At 38.4% G+C, this 24,022-nt stretch overlaps 2 protein-coding genes across 2 annotated transcripts in view; one reads left to right on the top strand and one right to left on the bottom strand.

The window, feature by feature from the left end:
* LOC133622423 (pyrimidine-specific ribonucleoside hydrolase RihA-like) overlaps positions 1 to 16,515 on the top strand; it is a 17,838-nt gene extending 1,323 nt beyond the window's left edge. Inside the window, exons 2-8 of the mRNA XM_061985160.1 lie at positions 1,024 to 1,205; positions 1,273 to 1,455; positions 10,194 to 10,305; positions 10,381 to 10,517; positions 11,982 to 12,059; positions 16,031 to 16,147; positions 16,225 to 16,515. Of these exons, the coding sequence (XP_061841144.1) occupies positions 1,026 to 1,205; positions 1,273 to 1,455; positions 10,194 to 10,305; positions 10,381 to 10,517; positions 11,982 to 12,059; positions 16,031 to 16,147; positions 16,225 to 16,377 (960 nt within the window). The 5' untranslated portion in view covers positions 1,024 to 1,025 and the 3' untranslated portion in view covers positions 16,378 to 16,515. The remainder of the gene's footprint in view (positions 1 to 1,023; positions 1,206 to 1,272; positions 1,456 to 10,193; positions 10,306 to 10,380; positions 10,518 to 11,981; positions 12,060 to 16,030; positions 16,148 to 16,224) is intronic.
* Positions 16,481 to 22,732, bottom strand: unc50 (unc-50 homolog (C. elegans)). The gene is made up of 6 exons (XM_061985162.1): positions 22,591 to 22,732; positions 20,113 to 20,384; positions 19,908 to 20,028; positions 19,699 to 19,838; positions 19,506 to 19,613; positions 16,481 to 16,956 (listed from the first exon to the last, which is right to left on the bottom strand). Exons 2-6 carry the CDS (start codon positions 20,378 to 20,380, stop codon positions 16,820 to 16,822), a joined length of 774 nt encoding a protein of 257 aa, XP_061841146.1. The 5' UTR covers positions 20,381 to 20,384; positions 22,591 to 22,732; the 3' UTR covers positions 16,481 to 16,819.
* Between the last annotated feature and the right edge of the window lie 1,290 nt (positions 22,733 to 24,022).

Raw genomic sequence — 24,022 nt, 5'->3', positions numbered from 1 at the left:
CCAAATTTGGCCCTTGAGGCAATATCAAATTAACATGAGCGCTGGCCCGCCGGTATTTTACAGCGGTGGTACTGCTGCAACACCGCATTCACCGCTAATACTCATACTTGCCAACCCTTCCGATTTTCCCGGGAGACTCCCGAAGTTCAGTGCCCCTCCCGAAAACCTCCTGGGGCAACCATTCTCCCGAATTTCTCCCGATTTCCACCTGGACAACAACATTGGGGGCGTGCTTTAAAGACACTGCCTTTAGCGTCCTCTACAACCTGTCGTCACGTCCGCTTTTCCTCCATACGAACAGCGTGCCGGCCCAGTCACATAATATATGCAGCTTTTACACACACACAAGTGAATGCAAGGCATACTTGATCAACAGCCATGGCCGTATAAACAACTTTAACACTGTTACAAATATGTGCCACACTGTGAACCCACACCAAACAAGAATGACAAACACATTTCGGGAGAATATCCGCACAGTAAGACAACATAAACACAACAGAACAAATACCCAGAACACCTTGCAGCCCTAACTCTTACGGTACGCTACAATATACACCCCAGTTACCACCAAATCCCGCCTCCCCCCCCCCCCCACCTCAATCCCCCATGCACTTTCTCTTGCTACTTCAAGGCTTGAATGTTTGATTCACTCATTATTGTTATTTTATTTTCAAATTTATTATTAGCCTGTGGAAAAAGTTTATTTTGATATTTACCTCTGAAGGCTGCAAATAGAAAAGAGGCATTCAATTTTTATTAAAATTTTATTTGGTATGCCATTGATATTTTTTAATTATTATTATTATTATTATTATTTGAAACTCGATTTTGCATGTCACTATAAAGTTATATAAGCCTTTCTTGTTCAATATTCAATGCAAAACTTGTTTGGGTCCCTGTTAAAAGGTTAATTTGTTCAACCTTGGCCCACGGCTTTGTTCAGTTTTAAATTTTGGCCCACTCTGTATTTGAGTTTCACACCCCTGGCTTAGAGTTTTTCCTCCCCTGTGCCGTCTCCAGATATGATGAAGAGGCTGATCCTGGATGTGGACACTGGGGTGGATGATGCCCAGGCTATCATGATGGCCCTGGCAGCCCCCAATGTGGAGATACTGGGGATCACCTGCACGCACGGCAACACCAGCCTGCAGAACGTCCTGAAGAACACCCTCCGCGTCTTGAAAGTGTGCAACAGGCTGGACGTGAGTAGCGAATTACACTCGGACTAGAGAACTGCGTCCCCCGCCTTAAACGTGTCACGTGCCACAGATCCCTGTGTACCCGGGCTTCCACGAGCCCCTGATGGGACGCAAACTCCACGTGGCCGAAGACTTTCACGGGAAGGATGGACTGGGCGACGTCCCCGATCCCGATGCTCCAGGCCTGCAGCTGCTGCAGGAAATGAACGCCGTGCAGGCCATCATTTCCATCGTCAACAAAAACCCCGGGGAGGTGCGTGGATGACATACTCTATGTCAGGGGTGCTCACACTTTTTCTGCAGGCGAGCTACTTTTCAATTGATCAAGTCGTGGGGATCTACCTCATTCATATATATAATTTATATTTACTTATTTATGAAATATATGTTTTTGTTAATAAGTTAAAGGTGTTTAATGATAATGCAAGCATGTTTAACACATATAGTTAATATTGTTAATAAATTAAAGGTGTTTAATGATAATACAAGAATGTTTAATACATATAGTTAATATTGTTAATAAATTAAAGGTGTTTAATGATAATACAAGTATGTTTAATACATATAGTTAATATTGTTAACAAGTTAAAGGTGTTTAAAGATAATGCAAGCATGTTTAATACATATAGTTAATATTGTTAACAAATTAAAGGTGTTTAATGATAATACAAGCATGTTTAATACATATAGTTAATATTATTAATAAGTTAAAGGTGTTTAAAGATAATACAAGCATGTTTAACACATATAGTTAATATTGTTAACAAGTTAAAGGTGTTTAATGATAATACAAGCATGTTTAACACATATAGTTAATATTGTTAATAAGTTAAAGGTGTTTAAAGATAATACAAGCATGTTTAACACATATAGTTAATATTGTTAATAAGTTAAAGGTGTTTAAAGATAATGCAAGCATGTTTAACACATATAGTTAATATTGTTAACAAGTTAAGGTGTTTAAAGATAATACAGGCATGTTTAACACATATAGATTCCTTTCTTTCATGAAGACAAGAATATAAGTTTGTGTATTACCTGATTCTGATGACTTGCATTGATTGGAATCAGACAGTGGTGCTTAAAACGTCCGCATTTCGAATGGAGGAGAAAAAAGTCCTCCTTTCTGTCCAATACCACATGAAAGTGGTTGGTTTTTGGCATCTTATTTGTCCAGCTTCCGTACTCCTTTGTATACACTTTACAAGAAATACATTGTCGGCAAACTCCGTAGCTTGCTAGCTTGTGCACGCCAGCTTTCTGAGACTCTTGTTTTGTTAGCGCAACTGTGCAACTGTGCAGTCGGTCTTTGGAGTTTTGACGACAGGTACGGCGCCAGAGTCTGTTAAAATAAAGTGTTTCTCTCCTTCCAGTCGGTAATTTTAATGAGCTGGCAGCAGCCAGCGTCATCTCAGAAGACCCTCGGGTGCCGTGAATGTCAATCAAGTGACGAAAGTGACGTCATAGTGAAGATTTGTGATCGCTCATTTTTAGGACTATTTTTTTAATGCCTGGCTGGTGATCGACTGACACACCCTCGAGATCGACCGGTAGCTCGCGATCGACATAATGAGCACCCCTGCTCTATGTGTTTAGGGCCGAGGTGTCCGAAGTGTGGCCTCAGGGCCATTTGCGATTTTCTTCGGCTCGATGCATTCTCAAACTCGTACCACTTTAGAAAACACTTAGCTCTCCAAGTATCACCATAATGACCAACAATAAAAAAGCAGTAGAGCATTGATTGACTGATTGATTGAAACTTTTATTAGTAGGTTGCACAGTACAGTACATATTCCATACAATTGACCACTAAATGGTAACACCCGAATAAGTTTTTCAACTTGTTTAAGTCGAGGTCCACTTAAATCGATTCATGGTACAGATATATACTATCATCATAATACAGTCATCACACAAGTTAATCATCAGAGTATATACATTGAATTATTTACATTATTTACAAACCGGAGTGTGGGATGTGGAGGGGTGGGGGCGGGGGTTAGGTTTGGTTGATATCAGTCATCAACAATTGCATCATCAGAGAAATGGACATTGAAACAGTGTAGGTCTGACTTGGTAGGATATGTACAGCAAGTAGTGGACATAGAGAAAGAGAGAGATCAGAAAGCATAAAAACAAGTATATATATTTGATTATTTACAATCCGGGGAGGTGGGATGTGGAAGGGGGAGGGTGTTAGTTTAGGGTTGAAGTTGCCTGGAGGTGTTCTTTTAGTGCGGTTTTGAAGGAAGATAGAGATGCCCTTTCTTTTACACCTGTTGGGAGCGCATTCCACATTGATGTGGCATAGAAAGAGAATGAGTTAAGACCTTTGTTAGATCGGAATCTGGGTTTAACGTGGTTTGTGGAGCTCCCCCTGGTGTTGTGGTTATGGCGGTCATTTACGTTATGGAAGGAGTTTGACATGTACTTCGGTATCAGGGAGGTGTAGCGAATTTTATAGACTAGGCTCAGTGCAAGTTGTTTTACTCTGTCCTCCACCCTGAGCCAGCCCACTTTGGAGAAGTGGGTAGGAGTGAGGTGTGATCTGGGGTGGAGGTTTAGAAGTAATCTGACTAGCTTGTTCTGGGATGTTTGGAGTCTAGATTTGAAGGTTTTGGAGGTGGTGGGGTACCAGGAGGTGCATGCGTATTCGAAAAAGGGTTGAATGAGAGTTCCCGCTAGAATCTTCATGGTGCTTTTGTTGACAAGAGAGGAGATTCTGTAGAGAATTCTCGTTCGTTGGTTGACCTTTTTGATTACCTGAGTAGTAGGCGCAAATATTCATTAAAAACAAGGCAGAGATTTTATTGAACAAGTATGTTTATTATTTTTTGGCCAGTGTAACATTACACACAGTTTGAACAGTAACACTGTGTGTCAATATTTAATGAAGTGATAATAGGGCGTACCACTAAATGGAGTTCCACAGTTTGAGAATCACTGTTCAAGCAATAGAATTAAACACAAAAGTTGCAAAAAGACTGGAAAAGGCTGTATTAGTAAAGCACCGGCTCACACCAGACAGTAAAACAACCCGAATGATCCGCATCACCCCCAAAATCTCATCACTTGTAACTCATCCTGTTTCTAACATTTCCTGAGAGCTGAATGAAAATACGCCCCATAACTTTGTGAGCTATGTTGCCGGCTAACAAACAGACCAACAACCCCCAGCGACTTAAAGGACAAATGAATGTTCTCTGTGGGTGGAGGCGGGGCCGCAAAATTTCAAATACACGCAGAAGTTGACCCTCCGTAAAAAGCCGTAATAGAAATAATCCCAGTCACCCCCAAAGTCAAACCCAGGGGTCGGTAACCCAAAACGTTGAAAAAGCCATATTGGAGCAAAAATACAAAAAACTAATCTGTCTGGAGCCACAAAAAATTAAAAGCCGTATATAAGTCTTTTAATGAAAGCAACACGTGACATAAGTGTCTATATTAGCTATAATGGCCTACTATCGAAATGACTTTAAAAGTCTTATATAAGTCTTATAATGAAGGCAACACATGACATAAGTGTCTATATTACCTATAATAGCCTACTATCAAAATGACTATGTGTCGCAGGCTGAAGCAAATCTTTGTTGCCAGAAATGTTGAAATGTAATAATTATTCTACACATTTTTACAACATTAAAAAACATTAGTAAATCAGAGGCTACTTAGAAGGTGAGATAACTCCTGGAAATGACTGGCTTTTAATGGCCAAAGGTATAGATGTGTGTGTCCAAGTTAAAGGAAACGGCAGGCTGTCTTCTTCTAATAGATGTATTACAATCTTTGCAAGCTGGGTAACGTTTGCTGTAGTCTGGAACAACATGGCGCACAAACAACTATCTGAAATGCAGCCAATATTACATACGGATAATGTGTCATTAGACATGCAAAACTTAAATTATATACAAAGAGGATTAAAGTAAAGGATATTAAATGAGCTGAAATATACCTACAAATGAGGCATAATGATGCAATATGTACCGTATTTTTCGGAGTATAAGTCACACCTGAGTATAAGTCGCACCTGCCAAAAATGCATAATAAAGAAGGAAAAAAACATACATAAGTCGCATTTTTGGGGGAAATTTTGTTGATAAAACCCAACACCAAGAATAGACATTTGAAAGGCAATTTAAAATAAATAAAGAATAGTGAACAACAGGCTGAATAAGTGTACGTTATTTGACGCATAAATAACCAACTGAGAACGTGCCTGGTATGTTAACGTAACATATTATGGTAAGAGTCATTCAAATAACTATAACATATAGAACATGCTATACGTTTACCAAACAATCTGTCACTCCTAATCGCTAAATCCCATGAAATCTTATAAATCTAGTCTTTTACGTGAATGAGCTAAATAATATTATTTGATATTTTACGGTAATGTGTTAATAATTTCACACAAGTCGCTCCTGAGTATAAGTCGCACCCCCGGCCAAACTATGAAAAAAACTGCGACTTATAGTCCGAAAAATACGGTACATACAGCTAGCCTACATAGCATGTTAGCATTGATTAGCTTGCAGTCATGCACTGACAAAATATGCCTGATCATCACTCCAACAAGTCAATAACATCAACAAAGCTCACCTTTGGGCATTCACGCACAGTATAAAACTTTTGGTGGACAAAATGAGACAAAGAAGGAGTGGAAGATTTTACATGCAAACAGACTGTTGCGCCACAGACCACACTATGGTGAGTTCAAGAACTGCCGAAATGAGTAGGACAAAACGATTTTCACCAAATACTCTCATCAGTGAAGCATACACACAAACATATTAAACAGTGGGCTTTCTAACAATTGGGAAGGTTTGTGTCATGTTTGTCCTCAAACAAAAAACATACTAAAACAAGAAAATTATTTTAACCCTATCTTTTTCCATTTTCAATCCTTTTTTAAAAATGTTCCATGGAGCCACCACTAGGACTAAAGAGCCGCAGGTTGCTGACCCCCAGTCTAACCACTTGTTCCTTATCCCATTTCTGACATGTCCTAAAAGTACCATCAAAATCCATCACTAGCTTTTTGAGTTATGTTGCTCACTAAATGACAAACAACCAAACATGTATCGGATAATCGTCCAATATCAGCAAAAAAAAGTATCAGATTATCCTGCAACATGTTTACTTGTGCAAAGCTGGACAGCCAGTTAACATTTAAATGTCCTCCGATAAGCACACAAGGTTGGTCTTTTCTTGTATTTCAGGAGCTAGCAGTTACACAACAGCTAAGCACACAATAGCACACGAGCTAGACATATGTTGTAAAAGTCCACAATGTAAAAATATTGCAGCTGAAAATGATATAAACAATTATTAAGTAAGTACAGGTGACTATTACTTACTGATACAAAGTCACCAAGGCACAAGCGCATTAGAAAGTATCCAGTAACAAACGTGTCCGCATCATTCAACTTACTGCATCATGCGCCTTAGCTGTAATAATTATTGTAACCACAAGGTGTCACCATAAAACTACTCATCACTCCTCTTTAATTTAAAGACAGCATAAATCCAATCCAGACCGTTAATAATAGATTAGTGTTTCTCATACCAACCTACCACTTCTGTTTAAGTCATTTCACTTGATCCTGCCTATTTTTTTTTAATAATTTCGCACTACAAAATACAAGTATGCATTAGGGTTGTACGTTATATTGGTACTAATAAATTCCAAACGATATTATACTGCTTTTAAAAAATACCGGTACTGTTTTTCATCCGGCGGTGATGTACAGAGCGGATGAGCAGGATTTATTGTGTCAGCGCGCATACACTCACAGAGCACACAAGGAGAAACAGCAAGAAGAGGAAAAATGGCAAATAAAGTAAATTCTACTGGTAAATAAATAGCATACCTGAAGCACAATATGAAGGAATTTGGGCTTCAAAACTATTGATCAAGGGACACTTTCAACACAGAAGTCCCACACTGCAAGAGCTGCTTCAACCTCTAAAGGCTTAGTGGCCACATGCGTGGACAGCACCTTTTAGCTCGTATTTCCAAAATCGTGTACACCACTGAATTAGGGTCTTATGCCGACATATGGACACTTATACTGCTATCTGGTGGTGTCAGAAGAGTATAACATACAATGGAATTTGGAGGAAAAAAAGTGTAAAAATAAAAATTTGCATGTCACTACACATGAAGTACACTTGTGTGTACTTATGGACTAAGTGCATCATATTAAAAGACATTTTTTAGTTTTTATTCTAATTAAGGTCCAATAAGCCCAAATAGCAAAGAGAAATTAAAAAAAAGCATGTAAACAAACAGCTTGGGTATTAAGAGGTTAAACCATGCCTCACCAAAGGTGGCAAGATTAAAGTATTACCACCTTTGCTTCAAACTTAGCTAAACAATTAAATAACAAGTAGTTAGATAGACAGGTAATATAGTTAACTAGCCCCCCTGCTGTGCCCATGATGCCAAATATTAGCGCAGTTAAAACCGCCCACGTAACGCAAACTAATGCAAGTGAAATGACGGAATTTTTTCACAAATTCCTAACAAATTGTGTTTTATCTTTAACAATGTGTGTTTTACCTGCTGCATGTCTTATATGAGCACTTTTAGACATAGCATTGTTTTTAGTATGTACGAATGATTTTATTTTTCTTAAAGCATAAACCAAGAGTGGCAACCATAAATCATAAAGCATCATGTCAATAAATATTTTTATTCTATTTTAATCTAATCCTATTATGGCAGGCTATATGTAATATATACAATTAAATAATTAAATAATAATAAAAAATAATCGCTCTTTTAGTGCAATAAAAAAAGCCCAATGTGTTTAATGTTTTTTGATGTTTATTTTAATCTTCTACAATTTTTCTTTGACTTTAAATTGTTCTTGACTGTCAAAATGAAGATAAAAATTATTATTTATTTTTTGTTGTGCCCTTTATTTTGAAAAGTATCAAAAAGTATTGGAATACATTTTGGTACAGGTACTAAAATATTGGTATCGGGACAACCTTAGTATGTATTATTCGTGCTAATATTGTATTGGATCAATATCAGTATCGGCCAATACTCAAAGCTCCAATATCGGTATTGTATCGGAAGTGTAGAAAGTTGTATCGAGACTCTTCTAATCAGAGATGGCCAATAATACAAATTGCGGTGTCCGATACCAAGATACTACAAGGCTGATACTGATACCGATACCGATACTTTTTACTTAAAATTGTTTAAGATCATCGAAGCATTTTGTGATTTTAATTTATTGATCATGATTATGCAATAATTGGAATGAAACCCAGGACAAATATTTTAAGCAAACACATTTTTTTGTAACCATATAAGACGGTGGTCGGCAACCCGCGGCTCTAGAGCCGCATGCGGCTCTTTAGCGCCGCCCTAGTGGCTCCCTGGAACCCTTTTCAAAAATGTATGAAAAATTAAAAAAGATGAGGGGGAAAAAAAAAGTTTTTGTTTTAATATGGTTTCTGTAGGAGGACAAAAATGACACACACCTCCATAATTGTTATAAAGCACACTGTTTATATTAAACATTAGGGATGTCCGATAATGGCTTTTTGCCGATATCCGATATTCCGATATTGTCCACTCTTTAAATACCGATATCAACCGATAACGATATATGCAGTCGTGGAATTAACACATTATTATGCCTAATTTGGACAACCAGGTATGGTGAAGATAAGGTTTTTTTTGTTTTTTTAAATATAAAATAAGATAAATAAATTAAAAACATTTTCTTGAAGAAAGTAAAACAATATCAAAACAGTTACATAGAAACTAGTAATTAATGAAAATTAATAAAATTAACTGTTAAAGGGTAGTACTATTAGTGGACCAGCAGCACGCACAATCATGTGTGCTTACGGACTGTATCCCTTGCAGGCTGTATTGATATATTTTGATATCTAATGTAGGAACCAGAATATTAATAACAGAAAGAAACAACCCTTTTGTGTGAATGAGTGTATATGGGGGAGGGACTTTTTTTTTGGGTTGGTGCACTAATTGTAAGTGTATCTTGTGTTTTTTATGTAGATTTAATTTTAAAAAAAACGATACCGATATTTTCCGATATTACATTTTAAAGCATTTATCGGCCGATATTATCGGACATCTCTATTAAACATGCTTCACTGATTCGAGTATTTGGCGAGCGCCGTTTTGTCCTACTAATTTTGGCGGTCCTTGAACTCACCGTAGTTTACATGTACAACTTTCTCCGACTTTCGAGGACGTGTTTTATGCCTCTCCTTTTTCTGTCTAATTTTGTCCACCAAACTTTTAACGTTGTGCGTGAATGCACAAAGGTGAGTTTTGTTGATGTTATTGACTTGCGTGGCGTGACCATATTTGGTCACTGCATGACTGCAAGCTAATCGATGCTAACATGCTATTTAGGCTAGCTATATGTACATATTGCATCATTATGCCTCATTTGTACGTATATTTGAGGTATTTTAGTTTCTTTTAAGTCCTCTTAATTCAATTTATATCTCATGACACACTATCTGTATGTAATATGGCTTTTAATTTTTTGCGGCTCCAGACAGCTTTATTTTTGTATTTTTGGTCCAAAATGGCTCTTTCAACATTTTGGGTTGCCGACCCCTGATATAAGACAATGTCAAATAATAACACAATAATACAATCATTGAATACAATGATATCAAATTGTTTGCGCTAAATCGGGAATTTTAATCCCGCTCTAACCCACATTCATATGCAGTTGCAGTTTTGCCCAGGACGGCATTCTACAGGGGGCGCCACAGGGCTGAAGGGCAAAAAAAAAAGTCACACATTTATTTGTTTATTTATTATTAATTATTATTATTTATTTGCGAGAATTTGCCCAAAAGGGGGTCTCCCTCAGGGGGGCTCTTGAAACTAGAACCGCCACTGTTTGAACGCATATTTAATACTTTAATTATGTGTGGAGATATGCTTTTTCAAACAACGCAAACTAAGTATTTGAAATGTGTGTGCAGGTGATCCTGGTTGCAACAGGGCCCCTCACCAACGTGGCCCTGGCAGTCAAAATGGACCCCTCCTTGCCCACCAAGCTGAAGGGCCTCTACATCATGGGAGGCAACATTGAATGTACGCAGCCTGTCAGTCGTCAATTACAACCCGGATAGGCTCTGAACGACGTCTTTTATTTTGCCACATTTGCAGCCAGAGGGAACACGACGTCGTGTGGAGAGTTCAACTTCCTGGTCGACCCGGAGGCCGCCTACATTGTGTTGGATTGTTACACCTGTCCAATCACCATCGCTTCCTGGGAGTTCACCTGCAGGAACAGCCTGCCCTGGGTGAGACGCGGGACTTTTTTCATTTGAATTAAATGATATGAATAATGATATAAAACAACTTTTTTCTAAAAGAAAAATCAGGCTAAAAGAACAGAATAGCCCTCTTTTGATGTCTTACAGGACAAATAACTAAAAAATATTAAATATTAGCTGTACAATTAGCAAATCCAGCTTTACCATAAATAACTCATAGTAATTTGCAGTAAGATATCACAGCAAACAAAACAAAATATATATCTCTATACCGGTAATCAGTTATCAAATTATAATATTTATTTTTTTGGCAGGGGAGGTTGGGCTTTTGTAAAGTTTGAAGATGTGCTTCTGCCATTTAAATATGTAAGAAAAGAGGTAAAAAAATAGACACGCAGCATAAAAAGTTGACACCTTTCACTTTTGCATCTCATTGTCCATAACTATGGTGCGTTCAAGGATCCTTGATTAAAGTTAGAAACACAAGCATCACTAGGACACTAATGATAATATAATCAAAATAATAATAATTTATTATTATGATCTGTATTATCCATTGATGATAAATGTACGGGAACCAGCTAATCTCTATTTTGCACAATGAAGTACTGGAAAACTTGACATATGTATAAGTAAAAAAGGATGAATAAATAAATAATGATATAGCATTATATTAATTTATATTATTATGTATTGTCTACCTTGTACTTTATTTTTATTAAATGTCATTGCCTGAAATAAATGAAAAAAATGAAATGAAAAAGGAATAAATAAATAATGTTATATGATTATTTTAATTGATATTCTGGGAACTTTATATTAAATTTGTTAGCCCAAACAAAAAAACACAAGCTGTTTTTTAAATCTAGAGTCGTGGTTCTCAAAATGTTTCCACCAAGTACCACCTCAGAAAAATTTACTTTCTAAGTACCACCATAATGACCAACAATATGATACCATAGCCTAGTAGACCTGAATATTCATTAAAGACAAGGCATAGGTTCTATTTCGCAAGTATATTTAATATTTTTGGTCACTGTAACATTACACACAGTTTGAACAGTAACACTGTGTTTGAATATTTAATTAAGTGATTCTTTGGCATACCACTAGATGGAGCAAGTAGTTCATGTACCACAGTTTGATAATCACTGATCTAGATTACGTTCTAGATATGGTAACCTCATCTTTTGAAAGTCAAAAACCTAATAAAGGTTGTGTTTGTAAAAGCTGGCTTTAACCAAATCCAGGTAGTAATTAGTTTCTGAGTACATGTAAACATAACAAGTGTGTGTTGTGGGATGGGGGGCCCAGAATTGTTTCTCCACCCCGGTAGAAAAATATTAAGGTGGCGTTCGTGAAGCTCTTCTTGGATTTGCAAAAAACTTGTTTTTGTTCTTGTGTTCCCTTCGAAAAGGATTAGCAACAAAAACAGAGGTACCACTGTCCAGTACAAAGAACTTTGACAAAGAATGTATTTGTGTGCTTCAGAGCTTTTGTGACACATGGCTGGCCCAAAAGACGCCAAAGGCTCGTTTCATAGAGAGGATCTCAGCCCACACCCGCAAGGTAAAATATGCGTGCAGATGTAACCCTTACACACTTTTGGATCCGCTCATAAAAGTTTTTTTTTTTTTTCAAATTTCAAAGCTTAAAATATTATAACAACTTCAGATCTATCTATTGATTTGTATGTTTTTGTTTGTCAAAAAATACCTTTTCTTAATAATGGGAAAAAACAAAATATGGAATAATTTCTAAAAATAAATTGCAGAGTAAAATATTTGAATAGGGCAAATAATTCATGACATTGATTTTGAGTAGTCCATCCATTTTCTACCACTTGTCCTTTTCGGGGTCAATAAAGGATTATTTTTTTACAGTGCCAACTGAGTGAGAATGAGAGAGAAAGTAGGCAGGACTTATTTTATTTTATTTTATATATCTCTACCATATACAGTACAGGCCAAAAGTTTGGACACACCTTCTCATTCAATGGGTTTTCTTTATTTTCATAACCATTTAGATTGTCACTGAACGCATCAAAACTATGAATGAACACATGTACTTAACAAAAAAAAGGTGAAATAACTGAAAACACGTTTTAAATTCTAGTTTCTTCAAAATAGCCACCCTTTGCTCTGATTACTGCTTTACACACTCTTGTCATTCTCTCGATGAGCTTCAAGCACACCTGTGAAGTGAAAACCATTTCAGGTGACTACCTCTTGGAGCTCATCGAGAGAATGCCATGAGTGTGTGAAAAAGTAATCAGAGTAAAGGGTGGTTATTTTGAAGAAACCAGAATATAAAACACGTTTTCAGTTATTTAACCTTTTTTTGTTAAGTCCATAACTCCACATGTGTTCATTCATAGTTTTGATGCCTTCAGTGACAATCTACAATGTAAATAGTGTGGAGGATGCATATGTGTTTAAGAGTTATTTATTTTTGCATAGCCATGTTTAGAGTATCTAGTACTTTTCCTTTGTATATTCTACCAGTTTCTTTCGACATTTCAGATGCCTGGTTAGTGTCTTCACCCCTGGAATGTGAAGACAACACCCACGTCTCTCTCCTTATCAGTGTTGCAAGGGGGGAGATGGGGGCTTTCTTTGTGTGCAAGAAGTTGGCTCTTCCGTTTTAATGTCAGATCAACTAGAGTAGCCGATATGAATGTATTGGTTAAGATGATCTCCTAAAGCTTTAGTAAAACTTGAAAATATTCCAATTCTCTCTTAATGGTCCTTATAACTCAGCATATATGTCATCGAAATAATTTGGGATTGACCAGTAACTTAGATTCCCTTGGAGGAAGAACTGGTCTGACGCAAGAATTGTCATGAAATTAAAGAAAACGCATTGAATGAGAAAGTGCGTCCAAACTTTTGGCCTGTATTGTATATACCTGCCCAAGATACTTTTCATTTACGCTCATCAAAGCTCTAAAAATGATACTCCTTTTCTGGTGCCATCTGGTGGTTCCGAGGCACAATTACACTAAAATAATATTTTCAGTTTTTCAATAGGTGAGAATGAGATTAATTAGTTTTTTAAGGAAAAAGCATAGTAATATAATATATAGTCAGTAAAAAAAAAAAGTTATATTGGGAGTCAATGAGGTAGAAAGAGTTCTTAAGAGAATGTATTGTATTGTTTGTATGAAAAACTCCCTGGTGAAACACATGTAATGCCCGTTTTGGGCCTTAAAAGGTGCACAGAGGTTTCAATTAGCCATAATTCACTTCTAATTTAGAGCAGCTGTAAGAATTGTAATCGAGGGATGATGTTTGATAACAAATTATCGAATTCGAGCCTATTATCGAATCCTCTTATCGAGTCCAGATAGGTTGTTGTATATGGAAAAAAACACACAATATTTGGTTTAACAAATCACTTCACATTCTCTACTGCTCTCTACTATAGTGTTACCATATCTGAGTTATTGTGCAGAAATGTGGGGAAATAACTAAGAATGTGCACTACATTCGTTAACCGTGTTACAAAAAAAATTAATTAGACTGATACATAATGTTGGATATAGAGAACATACAAACACTTTATTTATTGAGTCAAAAATATTAAAGTTCGATGATTTGGTAAAATTGCAAACAGCTAACATGATGTGGAATTAAATGATGTAATGGATTAAGTAAAGAAGTTAAACATTGTACTGATATGATCCAGTTTAAGAGGTTGTTGAAATGATTAGTGCTTACAAAGTACAAAGAAGAATTATGAGAAATACTTTCAACCTTATTGAAAATAAGATATTCTTCATCTCAGAATATTAATAATGACTGAATTAATTAATTACATATTACAAAACTGTTGTATATACTAAGTCACAGATCTTTTATTATAAAAAGGTCAGTAAATGATGTATATATTTGTAAACGTTATGAAGTGGGAAAGGGGTAGGATTAAATAAGCTTTACTTCTTCCTACTCCTGTAAAGTGAAATGATATGAAACTGTGATGTATTATACTGTAAGTGTGTTCATGTTCCAAATAAACTAAAGAAATAAAGGCAGCACTAGTTTATTAGACAGACTTGCAAACTTTGTCGTGGTGTAGGCTACAAGATAACGTAAACGTTATCAGACACATACAAAAAGGCTCACGTTAATGTTACCGTTAGCCGCTGACTATGCTTAGGTAACGTTAGTCTAGCTCAGTGTTTTTCAACCACTGTGTGCCGTGAGATACAGTCTGGTGTGCCGTGGGAGATTATCTAAATTCACATATTTGGGTTAAAAACATTTTTTGCAAACCAGTAATTATAGTCTGCAAATGATGTGTTGTTGTTGAGTGTCGGTGCTGTCCAGAGCTCGGCAGAGTAGCCGTGTAATACTCTTCCATATCAGTAGGTGGCAGCCGGTAGCTAATTGCTTTGTAAAGGCAGGTAAAAAGGTGTCTTATGCTAAAACCAATAATAAACAAAAGGTGAGTGCCGCTAAAAAAAGGCATTGAAGCTTAGGGAAGGCTATGCAGAACGAAAGTAAAACTGAACTGGCTACAAAGTAAACAAAAACAGAATGCTGGACGACAGCAAAGACTTACTGTGGAGCAAAGACGGCGTCCACGATGTACATCCGAACATGACATGACTATCAACAATGTCCCCACAAAGAAGGATAAAAACAACTGAAATATTCTTGATTGCTAAAACAAAGTAGATGCGAGAAATATAAGACATGAAACTGCTACAGGAAAATACCAAAAAAAGAGAAAAAGCCACCAAAATAGGAGCGCAAGACAAGAACTAAAACACTACACACAGGAAAACAGCAAAAAAAATCAAAATAAGTCAGGGGGTGATGTGACAGGTAGTGACAGTACACATACTTTGAGACAAGAGCTATAGTGATGCATGGTTGGTTATGGTTTAAATTCATATCCAACAATTGCGACAACAACTTTTTACAGCTGAGTTTATGATTTCTGCTGGTGATGTGCTTCCGGATTTTTTCAACGCAAAAAATGTGCCTTGGCTCAAAAAAGGTTGAAAAACACTGGTCTAGCTAACATTACTGCAGTCCTGGTTGACATAAGAGGTAACGTTACTACAAGTGAGCAGATATGGAAATTAACCGGCAACAGTTAACGTTATTTACTCACCGGCGTCACCGCCACTGTAGCTGGGACAGGGGCAGCTGGCAGAAGAAGGGGGGCGTTCTTCGTTGTCTCTGTCGCATATTGCCGCTTCCTCATTTTTTTTGGTGAAATTAAGCCATGCCTTGGAGCGCTTTCTCCGGTCCATTTTTTTCCTGCTTTCCCCATCTGCGCCTAATGACTGAGCTACGTGACGTCATTTCTTGTGATGTCCCACGGGGCATTTCTTGTCGGGACGGGATTCGTTCCCAGGGATTCGAATAAAGAACCAACTCTTTTTCTTTACTATAGTGGTCTCGATAACGGGTACCGGTTCTCAAAAAGGGATTTGAGTCCGAGGACTCGGTTCTTTTCTTATCTAACAACCGGGAAAACTGGTTTCGAGCATCATCCCTATTGTAATCTTTGATGTGGCAACACTGCAGATGGCGCGGACGGACCGCTATCAAAAGGAGCTGGTGTCAGGACCCGCGTTCAACACCTGCGACACCTACGCCGTGGCCGCGGCCATCTGCGACAACTTGGTGACAGAAAGCGAGGAGGTAACACTGTTGTCGACCACTGTACAGCGGTAGCGGAGGACGACAGGATGAAAATGTCTGTGGTCTTGCTGGTACAGGTGGCCGTGACCGTGGAGCTGGAAGGACGCAACACCAGAGGCATGATGGTCCTGGACTACATCGACGTGCTGAACAAGAAGCAAAAGGTCACCATCTTGAAGAAAATAGACGCCGAGGTGTTCAAGCAACTGCTGATGAAAGCACTGAAGTAGTCGCTGAGCTTCTAGCTATTCCACACTGTTGTGTTATGCATGCAGACTGATTTAGGAATAGAATTGTGGAAAAGTAATTCCCACAACAAAAACCCATCTTGGATTTTGAAAGTCAATAAAACCTTTTATTGAAAGCGCTGTGGAATGTACACTGCTTTTTTTCTACTTCAATAAGTAGATCTTTGACTTTTCTGAAGCACGTCTTTGTGTTTATATATATATATATTACAACTTGCCAGAATAATATTTACAAATCATACAAAAAGAACTGAAGCCCCCGTGCGCCCTTGTTTCTAGTACAAATGGGCGTGTCCAACTCAAACAGCTAACGGGAGTGTTGAAAGAGTCGCAATTGTTCGAGCGACTGTCCCGGTTTACTGAGAGTCCTGCAAAGGCGTCCATTGTCACTTTCACGCTGTGTGCAAACTGGAGACGAGCGATCCTACTGGACTCGGTACTTGTAAAACCAACAGAGACCCTGAGTGAAGTTCCAGCCCAGCGAGACGGAGAGGATGTAGAGGATGGCGAGCAAGGCGAAGGGGTAGAGCAGTACCACCGTGTTTTTCAGGAACGGCAGAACTGTGTGAACAAAGGAGACAGGAGGACACTCTTAAAAGACGGCTCATTAAATTTGAAGAACCTATCAATCATGTCATCATAGTTCTAAAACGTGTGGTTGCTTCATTGACGACTCAAAAGGGAAAAACAAACACCAGGTGTGAAGGTTTTTCTGGGATACGTAGATTCCAGCTTTTCTGTGACTGTGAACTAAAAAAAGCTGTTAAAAAAAAATACTGTACATATGTGTCTGTGTGTCTGTGTGTGTGTCCATCCATCCATTTTCTACCGCTTGTCCCTTTTGGGGTCGCGGGGTGTGCTGGAGCCTATCTCAGCTGCATTCGGACGGAAGGCGGGGTACACCCTGGAAAAGTATATATATATATATATATATATATATATACACATACATATATTTATATATATATATATATATATATATCAGTGACGTGCAGTCACTAGAGGCAGGTGAGGCGGGGCCTCACCTGCCATCATGGAAAGAAAAAAAATGTAAAAAGAAAAAAACTTTATTAAATTGTTATATGTATCCAGTGATTATACTATAAAGTTATTTTCCATTTAACTTCACCAGTTTTAGATTATTTTTATTTAAAATCGCTGAATTTTCACATTTGCCGTTCAAATACTGAGAAGAGACAGTGCGGTGATCAGCAGCCAGTTGAGGCACGTCACTGCGTTGTGCCTCACAATGGATTACGGACTCGGCTAACTGCTGGCCTGCTGTGCAGTGAGACTTTATTGCTATATGAATTATATTATACATTTCTATAGTTTAGTTAGCTGAGGTATATAATGTACAGTGTATTTTGTCAACAACTGTATGTGTGTAAAGTATTTCTTGTGCTGAACGATCATAAAACGGCTGCAAAAGACGCACTGGCTGAGGCTCGCCTCCTGCACCCCCGCCGTAAAATGCACGGCAACCCCTGATGGGAGTGTTATATCAACTAAAGCCCACACTTAAACTTTCCACGTGCAAGATTGAATCTATTTAAAAAAGTTGTTTCATAAGAAGCCAAAAAGTGCAAAAACAATAATGTTCGTGTTGGAGGAGTTGTGAATGACTGCAGGGCCACAACATTAGGTACACCTGCAGTCACAACTCCTCCAACACGAACATTATTGTTTTTGCACTTTTTGGCTTCTTATTAAATAACTTTTGTAACCTATTTTTATGGGCTTTCCTCTTTGTGATGTTAAGTTCCTGTTATGCGCTGTTATACAGTATATGCCTTGAGCTCTTATTTTGAAGGCGCTAAGAGCGGAAGTGATGACACAGAGTGGAGCGGAAGTTTTTGAAAGAAGGTAAATAAAGTGGTCCTCGTGTACACTGGAGCCTCCGTGTTTGTTATTTTGTAGTTTCATACAGTATAGGCGACATTTATAAACCCTCGGTTACACCTTTTTAAATAGATTCAATCTTGCACGTGGAAAGTTTAAGTGAGGGCTTTAGTTGACAAAACACTCTCGTCAGGGGGTGCATTAATCCAGCACAACAGCGGCTCATGGACTTATTTTATAAGTAAAGGTAAGACCATAATAACGTTTTTTTTAATTAAATGTGCTTTTTTGTGTGCTACAGTTTGTATGCGTAAAGTTAAAGTTAAGTTAAAGTACCAATGATTGTCACACACACACCAGGTGTAATGAAATTTGTCCTCTGCATTTGACCCATCCCCTTGATCACCCCCTGGGAGGTGAGGGGAGCAGTGGGCAGCAGCGGTGCCGCGCCCGGGAATAATTTTTGGTGATTTAATAACCCCCAATTCCAACCCTTGATGCTGAGTGTCAAGCAGGGAAGAATGCTGGTATGAGCTTTTAAACATAACCCGTTAATTGCTGCCAATCAAATGGTGAATAAGATACTCTTTAGGATTCATATGTTTGTAAATCTGACTGTGATTAAGTCAGTGCCTCACCAGCCATCAACCTCACCGCACGTCACTGATATATATATATATATATGTATATGTATATACATATACATATATGGGGGTGCTGGAGCCTATCTCATTCGGGCGGAAGGCGGGGTACACCCTGAGGGAACCCACGCAGTCACAGGGTGAACATGCAAACTCCACATAGAGAGACCCCGGGGATCGAACTCTTTGCTGTTAATTGCTTGTGTTTTTGTACTGCTTGTCTAATTTGTGTGAGCACCCCATTTAACTTGTTGTTATGATGCACAATGACAATAAGGACAATTTTATTCTAATCAAAGTAAATGTGTATAATATATAATCTGAACCCTTGAGGTATTCTTTTTTTATTTTATTCTTTATTAACATTATTGTGATTATTTCGCCAACCAAAACCTTTTTGAGGGCTTTAGAAATCTTGAAAAAAGCCCAATTTTGGAGGAGATTTGGGCGAGTTCTGTTTTTTTTCTTTGTTTTTTTGTGTAATGTTCTAATCTGAGGTATGCTTATTTTGTCTGTAAAATGTGTCACTTTAGAAAGCCCTGCTCTAGATCTTTTGACTGTTTCTCCTCATGTTAATTTAAATCAAACACATTTGCTGAAGTGTATTTAAACAGGAAAGGGACTCACCATTGTACCCCAAGAAGGTGATATAAAGATAATAACCAATGGCTACAAGCCACAGTGTGTTCCCAACAAAGTATCCCAGGAACCAGTCGTAGTTAATTACCACCAAATCTGGAATAAAATAGAACCACAAACAGAGATTAAATATATAATGTATAAATCATTTACTCACACTGACAAGAGAACATCTACTCACGGTTGATGAAGAAAAGCTGCAGGAAGTGCAGAATGACGAGGAGCGGGTAGAAAGCGTTGAGGTGAACATCAAACGCGTAACCCCACTCCACGTCAAAATCTCGACCTGGGTTCTTCAGCAAGTATTTGTTTGTTATCACCCTGTAAAGATCCAAAATGGTCACCATTGAAGTTGAATTCAGGCAAACACAACATAGGACTTTGACTCACCACATGAGGGTTGATATAAGGAGTCCGACTCCTATGCAATCCACAAAGACAACCCACAACAGCAGCTTAAATGTCTCAAGAATGCCCATGTCCAGCACCAGGCCAAAGCCTATTGTTGACACTGTGATAGACAAACAAGGCGGTAAAAGATCAGTCTTGCTCACCTCACATGGGAACGACAATCATTAAACAATGGCCGACTTGCCACATAGCCACACGCTGAGCACGACGAGGAAAGCAGGGTCGTCCCGGGCCCACTGGTCCTTGGTCTGTTTCCTGTAGTGGAAGTTGCGGTAGACTCTCTGTGGTGACGTGAACAAATAAAGCATCTGCCACAGGGCAAATTCAAAGTCCATCTGCCTGAAGTGGAGCAGTCTGCGCAGGTACTTGTAGCGTTTGGCGCCCGCAGTGTGACGAGCGGCATCTCTGGAACCAAGGGCACCATTGCTGTGATGGCTGGTGGTTGGCAACATAGCTCTAAAAAGTAACAGCAGTACTGCAGTTAGTACGGTATACATGGCTTAAAATCTATATCACAATATATATCGCAGCCTCTTGCAATAATGATAATATCACAATATATTATTTTTCATTTCAAAACAGGTTACAAAGGCTCCTAATTTGACTGCTGAATGTCAAGTCAAGTCAAGTCAGGTCAAGTCAACTTTATTTATATAGCACGTTTTCAACAACTTTTAAATTGAACCGAAGTGCTTTGCAGGTTAAAAAAACAGAGCAAAAAAAATAAAAAAAATAAAAATAAAAAACAAAGAACATAAACAATGAATGTGCTGAACAAGATAGTGCAAAAGCAATACAGTAAAAGGGGTCGAATAAAAAGTAAAAATTTGCAGAATAAAAATAATAATAATAAAAGTGCGACAAATTGAAAAATAAAACTAAAGCGAAGGGGTGGGGGGACTAGAAATGGTGGCCTAGTGGGCAGACTCAGCTCAGGTCAAAGGCCAGCGAGAAGAGGTAGGTCCTAAGAAGGGTTTTGAAGACCCTCAGGCTCTGGGCTGACCTAATGTGGAGGGGAAGGCTGTTCCAGAGCTTAGGGGCGGCAACGGAAAAGGCTCTGAATATGAGGTAACTGCATAATTTCCAGTTGTATTTGTGTGAATGTGAGTGTGAATGTTGTCTATCTATCTGTGTTGGCCCTGCGATGAGGTGGCGACTTGTCCAGGGTGTACCTTTCCCTCTGCCCGATTGTAGCTGAGATAGGCTCCAGTGCCCCCCGCGACCCCGAAAGGAATAAGTGGTAGAAAATAGATGGATTATTTCATCAAAATTATTATCAATCTACTTGATGATTTACTGTTAATATCTGGCTACTTTCTGTTGTAACATGGTTCTATCTACACATCTGTTAAAATGTAACAAACATTTATTCTTCCGTTGTTTGGATACTTTACATTTCTTTTGAGCGATACTACAAATCAGGGTATAGATCCAATATTCCAAGAATTTACAAGGCAGTATTGGTCATATCAATGCTGGTACTCCCATCCATCCATTTTCTACCGCTTATTCCCTTTGGGGTCGCGGGGGGCGCTGGAGCCTATCTCAGCTACAATCGGGCGGAAGGCGGTGTACAACCTGTACTGATACTTTGAATTTTCAAGATTAATAAATTATTACATTTTTGATTGCAATTACATTCAAACAAAAGCGCAGGGTGGTTGTGTAACAATAACAATTAAATATTCAAATGATTTCCTTTTACCGTATTTTTCGGACTATAAATCGCTCCGGAGTATAAGTCGCACCGGCCGAAAATGCATAATAAAGAAGGAAAAAAACATATTAGTCGCAGTGGAGTATAAGTCGCATTTTTTGGGGGAATTTATTTGATAAAACCCACACTTGTGATTTAGGGCTATATAAATAAACATTGATTGATTGATTGATTGATTGATTGAGAGATGAAGAGAACGAGGCCACAGGCTCACAGATGGTGCAGGGGCGAGTACCTGTATTTTGCATATTAAAAGCTCTATTGTCGACTAGTGTACATCAGTTGTGGTAATGAAAAACTACAATGGTCAACAGGGGCAAACACGCACCAACATGAAATGACCCAATGCCAAAAACACCATCATCAACCAAATACTGCAATCACATAAACTCTGCAAAATCATAACAAAATGCAAAAGATAAATGCTTAACATGCCCAAAACACACAGGACCGTCCAAAACAGAAAGGTTATGGCAGTATTTCCCCTTGCATTTGTTTTAGGATGTCCCTGTGTTTTTGTTTTATGTAGGTGGATGGATGGATGGATGGTGTATTGTTATGAGTTTTCCCCTATGGGCCACCGTAGAAAGCTGATATGTATGTACCATGGTAACTCTACTAGATAAGAATGCTTGATATTAGTCGATATATCTTACATGTATCGTAGTTATTTGATTAACTGTAAGCCTGGATACCCTCTTTTGAGGGTATCCATGTTCGACAATTTCCAACTAGAGAGGCTTTATTCAACCGAATTATTCAAATAAAAGGAAATTATTTCCCCATTTGATATTATACTGGCTAGCAGACACTTAGCTTTCTGCTAACTACAACAGTCACAGTATGTGAAGGCCATGTCGTTTTTATTTAAGCCAACGTATTGCGATGACTACGATTGCTTAAAAGCCGTTGAACAATGGTGTTTCGTTTTTTGCGTTGTTTTACCTTTTTGTTGTTATCCTTGCCTGAGGGAAAACCAACTTTTCTTGGGTGGTTTGTGTAGCTCTTTATGACGCTTCCTGGAGTGTCGCGAAAACACGTAGACGCTTCCGGGGACCACCGATGCATTGTGGGAAATGTAGTTGTCATATCAGCACGCCCTCAAAGAAATCAAACCAGCCGTGACATACTAAATAAACACATGTGCAATAATAAAGGTGGAAATTCTAACTAAACACCAGGCGAGCCATAGCTACTTTTGGTTGTTTTTTTTCCTTCTATTTTTTTTAACTTAAATTCATATGTGCAGCTTGATTGATTGATTGATTGATTTATTGATTGATTGAAACTTTTATTAGTAGATTGCACAATACAGTACATATTCCGTACAATTGACCACTAAATGGTAGCACCCGAATAAGTTTTTCAACTTGTTTAAGTCGGGGTCCACGTAAATCAATTCAGCTCTAATCATTGTTGATTTAGGTTGCACATTAGAGTAACAGGAAAAAGAAGGTCAATCAATCAATCAATGTTTATTTATACAGCCCTAAATCACAAGTGTCTCAAAGGGCTGCACAAGCCACAACGACATCCGCGGTACAGAGCCCACATAAGGGCAAGGAAAACTCCCCCCAGTGGGACATCGATGTGAATGACTATGAGAAACCTTGGAGAGGACCGCATATGTGGGTAACCCCCCCCCCCTTGTCCCCCCTAGGGGAGACTGAAAGCAATGGATGTCGAGTGGGTCTGACATAATATTGTGAAAGTCCAGTCCATAGTGGATCTAACACAATTGTGAGAGTCCAGTCCATAGTGGGGCCAGCAGGAAACCATCTCGAGCGGAGACGGGTCAGCAGCGCAGAGATGTCCCCAACCGATGCACAGGCGAGCGGTCCACCCCGGGTCCCGACTCTGGACAGCCAGCATTTCATCCATGGCCACTGGACCTGTGCCCCCCCCCTTCACAAGCAAGAGGGGGGCAGATCGACTGGCCTAAAAAGGGGGTCTATTTAAAGGCTAGAGTATACAAATGAGTTTTAAGATGGGACTTAAATGCTTCTATTTAGGTAACATAATCTCTAACTGTTACCGGGAGGGCATTCCATAGTACTGGAACCCGAATAGAAAACGCTCTATAGCCCGCAGACTTTTTTTGGGCTCTGGGAATCACTAATAAGCCGGAGTTCTTTGAACGCAGATTTCTTGCCGGGACATACATACAGGTACTAGTTATTCGCTTTCATAAAAACGTTATCATAACTTACTGAGATTGAGTGAGCCTATGGCTTTGCACTTTGTTTATTATATATATATATATATATATATATATATATATATATATATATATATATATATATATATATATATATATATATATATATATATATACAATCACAAGGCTTCTTTCAGGAACAAAAACCTGCGAAATACC

Source organism: Nerophis lumbriciformis, linkage group LG23, assembly GCF_033978685.3.
Source record: "Nerophis lumbriciformis linkage group LG23, RoL_Nlum_v2.1, whole genome shotgun sequence".
Classification (NCBI taxonomy): domain Eukaryota; kingdom Metazoa; phylum Chordata; class Actinopteri; order Syngnathiformes; family Syngnathidae; genus Nerophis; species Nerophis lumbriciformis.
The sequence above is the reverse complement of the archived record's forward strand: the minus strand, read 5'-3'. Positions and strand labels throughout refer to the sequence as shown.